This window comes from Citrus sinensis, chromosome 3, assembly GCF_022201045.2.
Source record: "Citrus sinensis cultivar Valencia sweet orange chromosome 3, DVS_A1.0, whole genome shotgun sequence".
In the NCBI taxonomy this organism is placed as follows: Eukaryota; Viridiplantae; Streptophyta; class Magnoliopsida; order Sapindales; family Rutaceae; genus Citrus; species Citrus sinensis.
The window spans coordinates 11,698,693-11,713,654 of NC_068558.1; the positions used below are offsets into that span (position 1 = coordinate 11,698,693).

Sequence of the window (14,962 nt, forward strand, 5' to 3'; positions counted from 1 at the left end):
GTCACAGTATACAATCATACAAACCCCAGTAATAATAATTCAGTTCTGTTTATGGCATTGGGTTCATGTCATGGAATTTAGATTAAATGTTGCTGTCAAATGAAAAGATTTTAGATTTTCAACAGCATTTGTGAGTACCAAAGATTAGTGTTCTTACATATCTATACAATAAACAGCGAATGGAGATCTGAGAAATATATCATTGTGTAAAAAGCAATCAGGGAACAAATGTTCTCTTTTCGAAAATCTCAACTAAGGGAACGGTTCAGAACCGATAATTGTCCAGAGTCTCCGTTCAACAAGAAAACCTCCAGAGGCACATAAGGAGAAGAGGCCATTGATGATCCAAACCTGTAGGTGGGTTGCAGTATTTTGCTACCTTTGGCGCACTGAATAGTTAAGAGACGTGGTCCAGTTCTCATCTGCCATACCTGCAAGATGCTGCCAAAAAATAAATAAATATTGCAAAATACTCTTGAAAAAATTAAATTAAGAACAGCATTAACTGGTACTGAAGAGGTTTTCCCATTGCTTCAGATTATTGTGAAACGTTTATATAACCTAGAGAATAATAGGCTATTCCTCACCCTAAAAGGGAGAAATCTAGAAGGAAGAAAATAGAAAATAAAAAAGTAGTAATACTTTGTTTCTTAGTACCTCATACCATGGACATTTGTTCTAAAAAAGGACATGACACACATTTGCTGGATAATTAAGTGACATATTCGACAACTCTAAAGAGTAGGCACAAACCTAATTGTAAACTATGTGTCACTAGATTGTAAATCAAGCCAGAAACTAGCCATTGAAGACTCCAAAAGAGCAAGATAGAGATTACCGAAAATAGCCACAAGAAATTCTCAAGCAATAACAAAAAATTTTGAAACAGGACACACAGATCAGTCAGCATCTTTTAATACTTAAATACAAGATACATATGCTTCCTCCAAATGAAAAAAAGACAGATGAATATACCTCGATAATTCCTTTTCGGGGTGCATGAATAGCTAAACAAAGGCAATAATCACTCTTCACTGGTGCATAATAAGCAGAACTTGTTGCAGCATCTTTGTTGACTAGCATCTCCATGAAAACGCAGCTAGCATCACGATAACCCTAAATGAAATGAAGTTTTTCATTAAAAGAACCAAAAAAAAAAAAAGGAACATACAAAACAAAGAAATATAAGGAAGTTCACAGAAAACCTTCCACAATCGAACTACTACAAGTGCCTGAGTGTCTAATAGCAATATCCGACCCAGCGAATCTGTTATTGCAGCCAATGAGCCACTAGGTGATAATGTGAGCCTTTCACCCTTCCTAGGATGATCTTTCAAACATGTCAAAGGGGAAGCTGCAACAAGATATGGTCAAAAATTCAGCCCCTGCTTTTAGTAAAAAGTTATCAGCACCATGTAAATATGTTCCAAAAAACTTCATCAGTACAGAGACAGACACAGAGACAAAAGTAGTCAGAAATTATCAAATTCACCTAAAAGTTTATTTATGTTCCCAAAAACAAGGAATTTATGCATGCTCTAAAAATCCATTTATCTTTTTAAGAGCAGTTTCATTCACGAAACACACCTTTATCTTAAATTTATTTACTAACAAATGCTATAACTGACATATATGATGCAAAGGCAGGAGACAGAAAAAATCAAGAACAGAATGGAAGCACTAGGAGTAGGGAAATGAGGAGATAGAAGCAACGAGGATGTGACAGAAAAATCTCCTATGAAAAGTAAGAAAGAAACACTATAAGCACATATAGAACAAAGAGATTTATCATGTAAAAGAGAATAATTCACACAGAAAAAAGAAAAACATAAATTTATTAATATGTAAGTCAGATAATAACTTCTTAAGGGTACAAGTATTACTTAACTTTCTTCAGGAACAATGTTTTCATTTCTCATAAGATGACCAAAATTTTCATGTTTCTATTTATACATACATGCACCATTATGTGCATACATGCTCACTTGTATATTAGTCCATGCATCTCGATTACACACGTTCAGCAAGATAAATACTTCAAAAGTCTCAGTTAAATGATAATTTATAGTCAATACTTTAATTTATAAACAATTAAAATGATAAGAAAACAGAAGAAATCAACTAACTTTACCTCGAGCAAATGACTGAGGCTTTGGTTCTGATTTCTTAGGCGATTGTTCGCTGCGCCATATCATTTTGGACAAAGAAGATATTGTTGAAAATGTAGCAGGTACGACTTTAGATAGAATAGCTCCAACCAGGGACCTGCTTCTGTCTTCTGAAAGTCTTTTAAAAAATGAAACAGCTGTTAATAAAACATAAAATGATAAACAACAAAGTGACTTGTGGATAGGAACCAGAGATCAATCCTAAATTCCAACTTAGAAGAAGAGATTAGAAAAGGGGTATATCCTTTGAAATCCTACCACACTAACCTGAATGCTGAAATCACAGCGTCCTCTCCAATAGTGACTGCACAGAAATAACGTTGACTTGACTGCCCAACAATAAAAGCAGCTGAATTCAAATACCAGAATAAGTTCAGAAACTTTCCATAATTCAGTGGGCAAACCACCAAAGTCTTAACATGTATGCTACAAAGTGGAATCAAGGAACTTGACAAAAAGAAAACAATGGTTTACTTGTTCTAGAAAACACATTTAAATGATCATGATACCAATTGTTCAGTAAATGTACTGTTTGGACACCTGGCATAGAATCTAAACAGAGAAACTGTAGGTTATCAGAATTAAGGAAACAAATTATCACCTGCACTTCCATCAGTGGTGGAGGCATTAGACCAGTAATTGCTGCATCGGCACATGGCCCATACTTGCTGACATTCCACAACTGATGAGGCAACCTTTCATATGAATTTTCCAAATCCTCTGAATCTCTCTGTTTCGGCTTCTGATCCCAAAAATTAGAATTTGAGTCTTGAAACCATCGCTGCAGCATTTTCTACATCTCAAGAATGGAAAGTTGTTAGATCATAAGAAATTAAGTTTCCAGGAGGCTAGAGGTTTGAAATGAAACAAATACGGAACTATGGAAAGTAAACACAAATCAACCCTCCATCCAAAACTCAAATACATTGCGATAGATCCTAATCCGGGACAAAAGATATTTATTTATTTTATTTAAAGATAGCACCGTGATTTTTTTTTCTTTTTTTCCAAAGACAAAGTTTTAACTATAATTCCAATAGTTACCTGAATCTCAGAACCATCAAAACGGGCAAGTACTCCAGGCATTACAACACAAACCTCCTCCTCTGCTGTATCTTGAGTTAAATCTCTCCTACTTCCACGGACTCGCAACTTTAGAATCCGTCCGGGATGTATCAACTGCAAGCACAAATCTCAATCAATTAGTTCCTAGATCATTGCAATGATAATACGCACAGAATAGCAAAGACCACCAACACACACAAGAATAGCATGACCATCTGAGTTTACTCATACCTAATTATCAAAGAACTGCAATCCGACCAGATTAATAGGAAACATTTCCAACGTAGAATGTACCTTGTCCCTAAGAATTAATTCCATGTACTCCCTAAAGATTGCTTTGCCTCACTCATAAAGCTATACAAAATGCAAAAACATTTATTATACAACGTGGTGTGCTAAGAATTGTTGTGCTTCTACTTAACTTTGAATTAAACTCCCATTTTTAACTCACTAAGTTATCATTTTCGACCCAAAATTAAATCAATTTCAAAATGCCAACGTTTTTCAAGAAATTAATGAAAAAAGTTATGTATAATTTAATTCCAAAAACATAAAATATAATAAAGTTACCTGTCGGTGCACCAGATCACCTTTCAAATCATAAACCAAAAAGTAACCTCTCGAGGTCCCAACGGCAAGGGCTCTCATTTCTTCAAACACCAACCACTCAATAGCGGTTATGTACTCGGAGGCGATCGGGGAAAGCTCGGGTCGGATTTTGGCCACGAGGCCTTCCGGGTCGGCCCAGTTAATAATCACGGTTTGATATCTGTTGGCGAGAGCGATGGTGTGCATGTCCAACGCGCAGAGAAGGTTAGGGTCGTTCACCAGCCAGCCTTCCTTGCCCGCGCCGAGGTCGCTGAGATCCGTGCAGGCGATGGACCCCACCTCCGTCGTGTGCGTGCGTTTTGACATTTTTTTGGTGTCGTTTTGATTGGGCTCCACCGTTTCCCGTTTACGCCATATGGATGGATCGGAGAAAGAGTACGAGCAAAGTTAACCACTAAGAAGAAGGTACCGAAGTGACTATTATGCGATTTTGCTATTGTGTTTTGAAAGTGCATTTGTTCCTTTTTTTTTTTTTTTTAAGAAAAATTTATTTATTATTTTGTCTGAAAATGTAAAAAAATGAAAATTTATTTGACTAATTGTGTGCAAATGATTTTTTAATAGCAACACATAATTTTTACATAAATATAATTTATAATTTAAAACAAAAAAAAATGTAAAGTCTAACAATAGTTTTTATTTACAACAATTCCAAAAGTCTTATTGTATTTTTTTTTATGGATTGAGCAATGAGAATGTGGAATGAAAATGAGTGAGAGTGTTTAATTATAAATAAATAAGAATGAAATTTGAAGCGAGTCTCATAAATTTAGAAATGAGAATCTCATTCTCATAAGAATGTGGAAACGAATATGAGAACATTAATTGTTATTTATACTTTTAGTAAAAATTAAAAAAATTATTTTTACCTAAAAATAATAATAATTAGAATTAGGGTCTCCATGTAGTGCTAGGCTAAAACTTCAGTATCAATAGCGGGATAAAAAGTGAATTATTAGATGAAGTCCAATGGTTCTTAATAATTAATTAAAACTGAGTAAAATTTTAAAATTTGTTGAGTAAAAAGAATTTCACTAGTTAAAGAAGATTAGATTAAGATCCTTTACTAATTAAATAAGGTAAAGAATCCCAAAAAGTAAACTTTTTATGTGATAGTACTCTAACAAATCACAGCTCTTTTAATTTTCTCTATTCAAATATAAACAAAATAAGTTATATTAATATACTGTAATATGATATTTACGGTAAAAATTAGAGGCATAAATTCGTTCACACATGTCAATTCGTTCATAATTTTGTTCTAAATACATCAATAGATTATTTTTAATTTCTTGATACATCACTCATGATTAATTTAGTATTCAGTTTTTAAATTATAATATCTAAAAATAAAATCTATTAACTATTCATATAGTTGACTTTTAAAAAATAAACATATGAGTAAAAATTGAAAACAAATTAAGTAAAAAATATTATATTTCAACTTATAAAAATTATCTTCACGAGATTAGTATTTTTTTTTTCTACAATGAACTTAAAAAAAAATTCTGTGAATAATTAAAGGAGTAATTTTCTTTTAAAAAATTAAAAAGATATGAAAGTTACTTAAATTTAAGGATTCCCAATAATTTCAATATTAATACATACACATCATAGAAAAAATATTATAATAATAATAATTAATAATAATAATCAACTAAAATAATTTTAATAACTTATAATAATTATAAAATAAAATAAATACATGAGTGACAAATAAAAAAATCTAACTGATAATTTCCCACCGGATAGCACCTTAAATTTATGGGCTTACGTGTCAGTCTCTCAAACTAAAAGTAACTAACTGATAATTTCCCACCTAAAACGCACCGTTAGATAAAATCCGAAGAAACTATAAATCAAAAAGTAAATTATCATCATTCCAAACTTTTCTCCGTCTCTCTCTAAAATGCAGGACCTCTCCTTCTCTAAAACCCTAAACCCTTCACCTTTTTTTCCTAAACCCCATTTCCAACTTTCCCGCCAATTCCCCCAATTTTCCCGCCTAGACATTCGGGCCTTAGCGGGACGGAGCAAGAAGAAGCCGGGCGGGGAGTCCTCAGGCCGGCTAGAAGGAAACGCAGCGTTTCGGCGCAGATCAAAGCGCAAACCAAAGTACAGGCCCGTCAACCTCGCAGACTATCCCTTTTACCGCTTTAAAAACTCTAACAAGAAAACCCTCTATGCCGACAACTTCACCGAGTCGGAGCTCGAAATGATCGGATTGGGGTACGACCGGATGGTCCGGTTCATGGAAAAGGACGACCCGGATTTGCGCCACCCTTATGACTGGTACAAGTACGGGGAGTATGGGCCCTACTCGTGGCGCGGAGTTGTAGTTGGTGAGCCAGTACGCGGTCGTTTTAGTGATGAACGTGTGAGAATGTATAGTCCGGTGAAGGACCATGAAGAGTGGGAGAAAATTGAGCAACATGAAATGGGTATTGATTTTGGGGAAAGATTGAAGAAAATGGATAAGAGTGTCGGGTTTAGGTACTTTTGGGTGTTTGTGAGACACCCCAGATGGAGAGTTAATGAAAAGCCGTGGGAGCAATGGACTTTGGTTGCTGAAGTTGTTATTGAAGCGGGCAAAAAGAGATTGGATAAGTGGAATTTGATGGGTAGGTTAGGGAATAAAGCTAGGTCTTCGATAACACAGTGTGCGGCTTGGATGAGGCCGGATATTATTTATGTTAAGAGGCCGGTTTATCAGTGTAGGTTTGAGCCTCAAGATAATTTTTTTAAGGCGATATTGCCATTTCTTGATCCGAAAACAGAGGGGAGTTTTTTGTTTGAGTTAAGGAATGATGATGATGGGAGTGTGGAGATGTGTACTTATTTTGGTGGGTTGTGTAAGATTGCAAGGGTGAGTCCTAAGGCTTTTGTGGACGATGTAGTGAATGCGTATGAGAAGTTGAGTGAGGAGAAGAAGTCCAAGTGTTTAGAGTTTTTGCTGTCAAATCATCCTGTGCAGCTGTTGCATCCATATACGAAAGAGTGGAAGGCTAAGTTGGAGGAAGAGGAGCTGGGTTGTGATGCCCCGGATGATGATGATGATGATGACCTTGGTAGTAATGGTGAGAATGAATTTACTGATTGGATTGAGGATGATAGTGATGGTAGCGATGATGGTGAGTTCGTTGATGAGAATGATGATGTGGTTATGGACATGGATGAGCGTGGAGGTGATGAATCAGGAGATCAAGATTATGATGATGATGATGATGATGATGAAGAGGAATTTGATCCAGAAGAGGATAAGAAGCTCTGGGAGGAGGAGTTTAAGAAGGCAACGAGTAATTCTGAAAGAATGGAAATGCTTGCAAAACGAAGTGTGGAAACATCTACTGTGTTTTATAAGAAGCAGTTGGAGTTGATGAAATCAAAGGAGAAGAAAAATGTTGCAGAAGATGGAGATGAAACTGCCTTGCGGGGTAAAAGAGCCAAAGTGACCCCTGAAGAATGGAAGATTGCTGGGTTTGGGCCATGGAGGAAGAGGATGAAGAAGAGCAAAATTCCTCCAGAGTTGTTTCTGCGATCAGCAGTTAGGCCTTTTACTTACAGGAACCTTGTGAAGGAAATTGTTTTGACAAGGCATGCTATTTTGGATGGAGATATTGGTGTAAAAGAATGATGCATGGGACTTATGCTGAGGGATTTTGTCTATGTAAAAGTAACAATAATCAGCCAGCAAATGATCAAGCAATTATGAATTCCACTGAATGTCAAATCAATATACACTGCTTGTCCATGTTTATACAAAATTTTGGATATTTTATGTTTGCAGAAAGTTCCGTTTGGAGGTTGAGAGAGTAGCCAAAGTGTAGATCTATCAAGATTTTTTGGCATCATCTGGAATGATACGAGGGATTTTTCTGCATTCTTTTTCTTGTTTTGCTTTTCTTTTTTCCTCTCATGTAAGGTTCCCATGATCATCTTCTCTGTTTCTTGAATGACCATAACTTTAAATGCCTTGCTTACTCAAATCAAGTTCTTTTTTTTTTTTTCCGAGAAGAAATCAAGTTCTAATTTTGGTCAAACACACAATATTTCAGCATTAAGCTTTCAAGTATCTGTAAGGAATTCTTCACGGTAATACACATCCACCAAGATAAAAAAATCACATTGTAAGTCCATGGCTAATAGCTAGGTCAAACAAAGAATATTTAATTAACTGCAAATGGAAAATGAACAAATAATAAATAACCCTGCAAATAGAAAACTTTTGTCTGAATTCTGGAAGCCTATTCCAGAATTCAAATACAAAATGGATGATGTGTCACATATGTCTCTACCTAACTGAAACCAGATCTCATGTTTAATCTTCAAAAAGACGCCACTCCTAGAAGTTTAACTTGTCATGATGTCAATATCACGCACACACAACCGCATTCTATGAAATTCTGGGTTCTGTCATTTAGCAGGAGGAGCTCTGTAATTTGTTGGCCCATTTGCAGGGAAGAACATCTCTCTAACTCCTTCAGCCTTTATAACGGGGAAAATAGTGCTTGATGCACCCTGGAAAATGTAGGAAACAAGATATCATTAGAAAGAAAAAAGCTGTATTCATCGTAATTGACAAAATGATAGAAATCATTGAGGCCAGGCAAAGTATAAATTGAAGTTTCGAGCACCAAAGATACTGAATTCAATCTAGCTCCAATCAACATATGTTTAGGCGAAGGAAATGGAAGTAATAAGCAACCGACTCCAAAGACTGCTGCAGCAAAGAAATGGACTACCAAGCTCAACGGATGAGGGTTTACACCTGATAGCAGAGCTATTGGTCCATTTGTACCTCCAAAACTCAAGTAGTCGAAACTGACATGCTTGTCTCATTTCATTTCTTGATGGATCAGATGACGCACAAAAAACCTTGTAAAGGGCATCTCCAAGTGTATTTATTGTAGATGCCACTGCCTGCAAGCAAGATCATATACGTGTCTTGTAAGTAAAAAGTCTGGAACACATGTTTCTGAGGTGCAGGGCAGTGGTACTAAGTGTGAATTTTTCTCACTTCAAGGAAAATGGTAAAAATATCACAACCAGAGCTGCAAAACACATGAACTATCAGATGTGGAGACTTCAAAAATCAATATAGAGACACCTGCAATTAAGAGTTTATGCCAGCGTTAAATAGAGGAGAAGGGTCCGGGCAGTGTTCTAAAATGAAAATAAGAACTTTTAAATTATTAACATACTAAAACGTGGAATGTGTTAATGAATAGGTGATTATATCTTGCCATCGGTCAAGGGAAAGTTTGGCCATATCTGGGAATTTAGCTTGAGAATCTCATATGATTCAACAAAAGCCAATGAAAAAGGTTGAGAAAATTTTCAAGGGATTCTGAAACCATTGAAGCCAAACAATTGTAGACCCGGGAAAGAAAATTAAAAAATGGTTCACTATTAGATAAGTCGAAGAATCACTGACATGAGCAGTCATTTGTCTAAAAGCAGAAATTTTGTGGCATCGGTAATTTTTTTTTTTTTTGGCACTTTACATTCCTCAAATTAGTAGCAGTAGGCAGTTGAGAGGCAGAGGACTAAAATGCCACTGATGACAGTTTCAGGGTAATTAGAGGCGATTGATTCAAAAAGAATGTTCCACCCCACTCAACTTAGATGCCACAAGTTAAAATTACAGAAATTGAAGTGAAAGAGAAAATTTTTTTTCTTGTTCCTTTTCATTAAAAACCTGATGATTTCTGATCCAAAAGATTTTCTGCTAAAAAAAATGGATAGAAAAGGGGAGTGTATATAATATACATATTGAATCAGTTCAAGACTCAAATTAATCGTGATCAGTACATAAACATCAACCAAAAGTGGCAATTTGTCAACTCAAATATTACACAAATGAAAAACTAACATCACACACGTTATCTGTATAAAAGAGAGAGGGAAGCTTACAGATAGAAGAAGTGGGGCTGGGGGAGGCAGAGAAGGAAAAACCAATGAAAGGTGAGAGTAGTGACAATATTGCTAGAAGGAAATTGCATAATAGATGATGATTGCTCATCGCTTTTGAAAGTATAAATAGTAGAGGAAAATATAAATGTACCAGTCCTGCTACATTATCATTGCTGACTTAAAATTGAACGGTTTTATCATGTTAATAGGATGACGTGATAGGAATGTCTCTCAACTAAGTTACAACTGAGCATTATCATCAAAGTCAAAGCAAAAACAAAATGTTATATAACATTTGTCACGCAGTGGAAACTCTTCACCAATTTTTGAGAAATTTATAAAAATAACCATAAACATTTTATTATTTTTATAATTATTCATCTTAACTTTTTTCTATCAACATTAGCCAAACACAAGCTTTTCTCCCCAAATTATCCTTCTTTACAGACCAAAAGCAACATTGTTTTTCCCAGATCGTCAAACCAAACGCAGCTTTCCACTCTTGAATCATCAGCCAACGGCGACGGCAAAAGACAACGGTAAAAGTGAAATCCGATCATAATCTATCCGGATCCAACACTAATCGACATCACTTAGTGCTATGAGTTATTTTCTGAACTTGCTGAACTGAGTCGGGGGTGAATCTGGCGACAAGGTGCTTCGGGCGACAGGTTGCTTGTCGCACCAATCCTTGGAGATTCATTAAAACTGTATTATTTTGATAGGGCTTAAATAATTTTTTTTTTATAATTTCAGGCTTAATGAATTCAGTTGTACTTGAATTGTGGTACGATAGTTGGTGGGAGACATTAGAGGATGACCGTATGGAGTATGTGAATGGTAAAAATCGAGCTTTTTTGGTTGGGAAAAATTGTCTGTTTGATCAGTTATTGACAAGAGTATACGAGGTGTTATAAATAAACCCTAATGAATATAGTATCACAATAAAGACAACTTTGAGGTCTAGTAACACATTATATCGTATATGTGCACTGCCCATGAATATATGTGATGATGAAATGGTGAGGGTTGTGTTGCATATGGCATCCGACGTAGCCAATTTTGGATGCATTCCTATATTCGTGACCACATCACCTCGAGTTCCGAGCGAAGATATTGAGCCACATGTCGATACAGAAACTTCATTTAGAGCAAATATGTTTGGCCCCGATAATGATGAAGATGTGTTGCCAAGGACAATATCGCTACAGCAATATTACTCTCCAATCCACGACAATTATGACAACATTGATGATAATGACGTTACGTTACAGGATGTTGGAGCAACGGTATTTTCAATAACGACGTTGTTGGAGCAACAGTATTCTCCGTATCACAACAATGATTTTCGGGACAATGATGATTTTCATAATGAGACAGAGGGGGATAATGTTTGTGCAGAACCTTCTAATAATACGAGGCGGGGCACTCATTTAAATAATGATGGTGATGATGGAGGAGCCGGCCCTTTGAATGTTCCGTCGTTTCAGCATGAGGATGAGTGTGAAGACAATACTCATGTGAATAACAGAGACAATAGATCTATTCCTTCTATGGTTTGATCGAGAAGGATAATTGACCCCCTTACAAGTCTTGCTCCAACTTTGCCTTCGAACATGGTTGCTCTAAGCTTTATTAGCAGTTGTGACTCAAATGATTGATGGTTGGTGCTGTATAAAATATCATTTAAAATTAGTAAATGAAAAGTAAAAAATGTCGATTAAATACTTAGAGTATACCGACATTATGAACCCAGTCTGGAATGCTTGGCAAGTAATCCTTCACAGAGAGCCAATATTTTCTGCTACTCTCATTTGAATTTGGCTCAAGAGTTTGTAAAACATCCCCCTGCCATAAATTCAATTGAAAATTTTAAATAAGTATACATAACTTAAATTTAGTAAAGTTAAAAAATAAGTAATACAAGATGAGATTTATCGTTGAAGAACGAATAAACCTCCGCAAAGTTGATTCTCGAAGACGCCATGGGCTTCCATTGCAGAATGCGGGGAATCTTCTTCTTCGTTTTGACAACCCATGTTGATGGCAACCCTCCGATTGCTTCGTAAATCCAAGCCTACAACAACCAAAGTGAAAAAATCAAATAAAACAACTATCAAATATTTAATACTATAAAACTTATTAATAAACAAAAAAAACGCACCTGAACCCCGGACATAAAGCCGTAAAGATTGTATTTTTCAATGTTATGATCTGGATTTTTCAACTGAGTCTTCTTAAATTTCTCGTCTTTCTCGAACAGTGCATTGTCAAGACTCTCGTAAATCATTTCCCACGACAATAGACCCCATGGACGCTTTCGGAAGTACTGTATATCATCAACTTGGTCAAGCCAATCGAAATTGATTTGACAGTGATTTTTTCTTACATTTAGTACTCTGTCCGCAAAATAAAACATCGCAATCTTTAATGCGTTCATATCGTCCATTTTCTCGAATTTCAACTTCTTAAATACTGCATCGAATTCATTCACATTAATCTTACGATGCACACCACCAAAATACGTATTCCGTAGTCTCTGCTCCATTTCATCATTTTTTTTATTGGTATCAACACCAAATGAAAGTCCAGTAACCAAGCACTATTCGACAATTGACAAGCGAATCAAATGCTCACAAATTTGAAACTATAACTGATCCTTACGGCTATCTTCTTCATGGGCCACTTGCCTCAGTAAAAGATTGTGCAAAATTACCCCACTAAATGAAAAACTTCGACACTCCAAGAAATGCCCAAATATATCATTTTTGAACATACTCAACTGCTGCTTTGTTAATTTTTCCTCGATGGCTTTTACGACCGAAGATAACTTACACATGCTCGAAATTCGACCAGGAAAGTGATCGGCATAACGAAAATACATATTGCCTACTTCGATATTCGGTGATTCTGATTTCGCCATGTATCTGTAATATTTATAAAATTATTACATTACATTTACAGAAAAAAAAAATTGACTTGTTAAAAAAAAAGGCCACTCTAATCCTGTCGCACCAAAAATTTGGTGCGACAGCGGGGCGCGCGAGTGCCCCCTGCCCCCTCCCTCCCCACCCCCAAAATTAATCTACAACACTCCAAAATCGAAAAACAATATTCCCAAACACCACCAACCACCACAAACACCACCACCATCAACATTATTCTCAAACTATAACTATTATTATTCTAAAATTTCATTTTAAATTAATGAAAATAAGAAAAATGACTAACCTAGGTTTTGTTGAAGGTTGTAGATCGTAGATCGGATGCTGGTGAGAGATGGAGTTGCCGCCGACGAGGGTTGATGTTGCCGCCGATGATGGGAGTTGGATCGGTTTGGGAGAGATGAGTGAAATGGAGTGTTGGGGGAGAGATGAGGGAGAAGAGTATTTTGGTCTCAAAGGTTGTTTTATGGCTAATGTTGATAGAAATACTTTTGGGGGGTTAAAATAAAAAAAATCAAAACTTTAATGATTATTACTATAAATTTCCCCCAATTTTTCCTCATGGATGAAAGTTGGAGCTTGACTGGCGGGGCCTGTTGTTGCTTAGGGTTTATCTCCTGCCAGCCGTTGCATTTTTTGAAGTTGAACAGCTGTTGTTTCACAACATCGATATTGATGATTCCATTCGGCATCCTGCAAGTTTTTTTTTTTTTGGTACTTATGACACTGACATCATACATCGTGCAGCAGGCAGCATCGATAAAAATGTTTTCAAATTGAGAAATTACCATAATTACCCTACACAATCAATGCCAATGGTGAAGGGACAAAAAATGGGGATGACTAACGAAGGGTTACCCTGAAAGGGAGCAAAGTATCAGTAGATCAACAATCATTTCAAACTGAAAACAACAACAAACTTCAGGGGGGTAATCCAAACTGCCCAAATTTTATATTTATAGACTGTAGAGCTCTGTCTTCCTCTTCTTTCTTCCCTGTAATATCAGTAGCTTAAGGATATATTGTGAACTAAGATAACACTCATGATTGTCTAATATTGGGAAATTTACAAAAAAAGCCAAAAAAATTAGGCATTTTTCAACTTTAACCCCTCAAACTTTTTTCTTTCAACATTAGCCAAATCATCAAATTGTGGACGAAATTGCCCTCCCCATTCTCACGTTTCCCTCAAGCAAATTTCCCCCCTTCTCACCAAAATCTCATCACCGGAAGTTGTATAGATCGTCGGCGGCAGCGTAGATCGGCAGCGGAAGAAGTTGTCGGCGGCTGAAAGAATCTAAATCACGTTGAAAATCTTCGGAGATCTCCAAAATCAAAGAAAAAAATAAAAACCCTAGGTGAGTTGTTATTGTCGTTGTTGTTGTTGTTGTTGATGTTGTTGTTGTTGGTGGTGTTTAATGGCGGTGGTGGGTGAGATGCATGTGGGAAAGGGAAGGGAAGAGAAAGAGAAGAGAAAGAGAAGAGAAAGGGAAGGGGAAGTGAAGGCATGCATGCGTTGCGCGCGAGATTCGCGCGCCGCGCGCATTTCGCGTGCGACAGGTGCTACGTCGCGCGCGAGATGCTCGCAGCGTGCGCATCTCACGTGCGACAGGTGCTGCGTCGCGCGCGAGATGCTCGCAGCGTGCGCATCTCGCGTGTGACAGGCGATGCATCGCGCGCGAGATTCTCACGCCGCGCGCATTTCGCGTGCGACAGGTGCTGCGTCGCGAGCGAGATGCTCGCAGCGTACGCATCTTGCGTACGACAGGCGATGCGTCGCGCGCGAGATTCGCACGCCGCGCGCATCTCACGCGCGACGCAGCACCTATCGCAAGCGAGATGCGCGCGGTGTGCGAATCTCGTGCACGACGCAGCACCTGTCGCGCTCGAGATGCGCATGCTGCGCGCCAGCCAGCGGCCTCGCGCGCGAGAGTTGCGGGCAGGCTTGCACGCAGCTCGCGCACGCTTGGCTTCCCTCGCACGCCTGTCGCACCAAGAGGTGCTGCCTCGTGGTGCGACGGGGTGCCAAGAGGTGCTGCCTGTTGGTGCGACGGGCACCCCGTCGCACCAAGAGGCAATGCGTGGTGCATTTCCCATTGCACTTTACCATGAAGCTTTGCCAAAGCTGGCTTTGTGGATTGATTAGTAGCATTGGCGTAATGATACTACACAATTTGCTTCACTCTATAAATTCTATTAATTGCAATGCAAATCATATCTTGCAGCACATATACATTTAAAGCAACAAGCTTTGCACATTTG

At 37.4% G+C, this 14,962-nt stretch overlaps 3 protein-coding genes across 9 annotated transcripts; 1 reads left to right on the top strand and 2 right to left on the bottom strand.

Annotated features, from left to right (window-relative positions):
- Positions 1-62: 62 nt before the first annotated feature.
- Positions 63-4,284, bottom strand: LOC102621485 (uncharacterized). Of its 2 annotated transcripts, none has more exons than XM_015529997.3 (8): positions 3,804-4,284; positions 3,213-3,347; positions 2,770-2,961; positions 2,436-2,497; positions 2,132-2,286; positions 1,206-1,354; positions 976-1,116; positions 63-441 (listed from the first exon to the last, which is right to left on the bottom strand). In XM_015529997.3, exons 1-8 carry the CDS (start codon positions 4,146-4,148, stop codon positions 376-378), a joined length of 1,245 nt encoding a protein of 414 aa, XP_015385483.2. In that variant the 5' UTR covers positions 4,149-4,284; the 3' UTR covers positions 63-375. The 2 variants fall into 2 exon arrangements, with proteins under 2 accessions (XP_015385483.2, XP_006477742.2); XM_006477679.4 differs by having other exon boundaries at positions 63-431; positions 3,804-4,280.
- Positions 4,285-5,709: 1,425 nt separating this feature from the next.
- On the top strand, positions 5,710-7,828 carry LOC102622267 (uncharacterized). The gene has a single exon (XM_006477682.4). The coding sequence runs from the start codon at positions 5,752-5,754 to the stop codon at positions 7,474-7,476; it is 1,725 nt and encodes a 574-aa protein (XP_006477745.2). The 5' UTR covers positions 5,710-5,751; the 3' UTR covers positions 7,477-7,828.
- Positions 7,829-7,985: 157 nt separating this feature from the next.
- LOC127901328 (uncharacterized) lies at positions 7,986-9,979 on the bottom strand. 6 transcript variants are annotated; one of them, XR_008053489.1, is made up of 4 exons: positions 9,756-9,965; positions 8,860-8,949; positions 8,477-8,762; positions 7,986-8,360 (listed from the first exon to the last, which is right to left on the bottom strand). XR_008053489.1 is itself a non-coding variant. In XM_052438425.1 (4 exons), exons 1-4 carry the CDS (start codon positions 9,842-9,844, stop codon positions 8,323-8,325), a joined length of 339 nt encoding a protein of 112 aa, XP_052294385.1. In that variant the 5' UTR covers positions 9,845-9,973; the 3' UTR covers positions 7,986-8,322. The 6 variants fall into 6 exon arrangements, 3 of the variants coding, with proteins under 3 accessions (XP_052294385.1, XP_052294386.1, XP_052294384.1); XM_052438425.1 differs by having other exon boundaries at positions 8,585-8,762; positions 8,860-8,893; positions 9,756-9,973; XM_052438426.1 differs by having other exon boundaries at positions 8,611-8,762; positions 8,860-8,893; positions 9,756-9,972.
- Between the last annotated feature and the right edge of the window lie 4,983 nt (positions 9,980-14,962).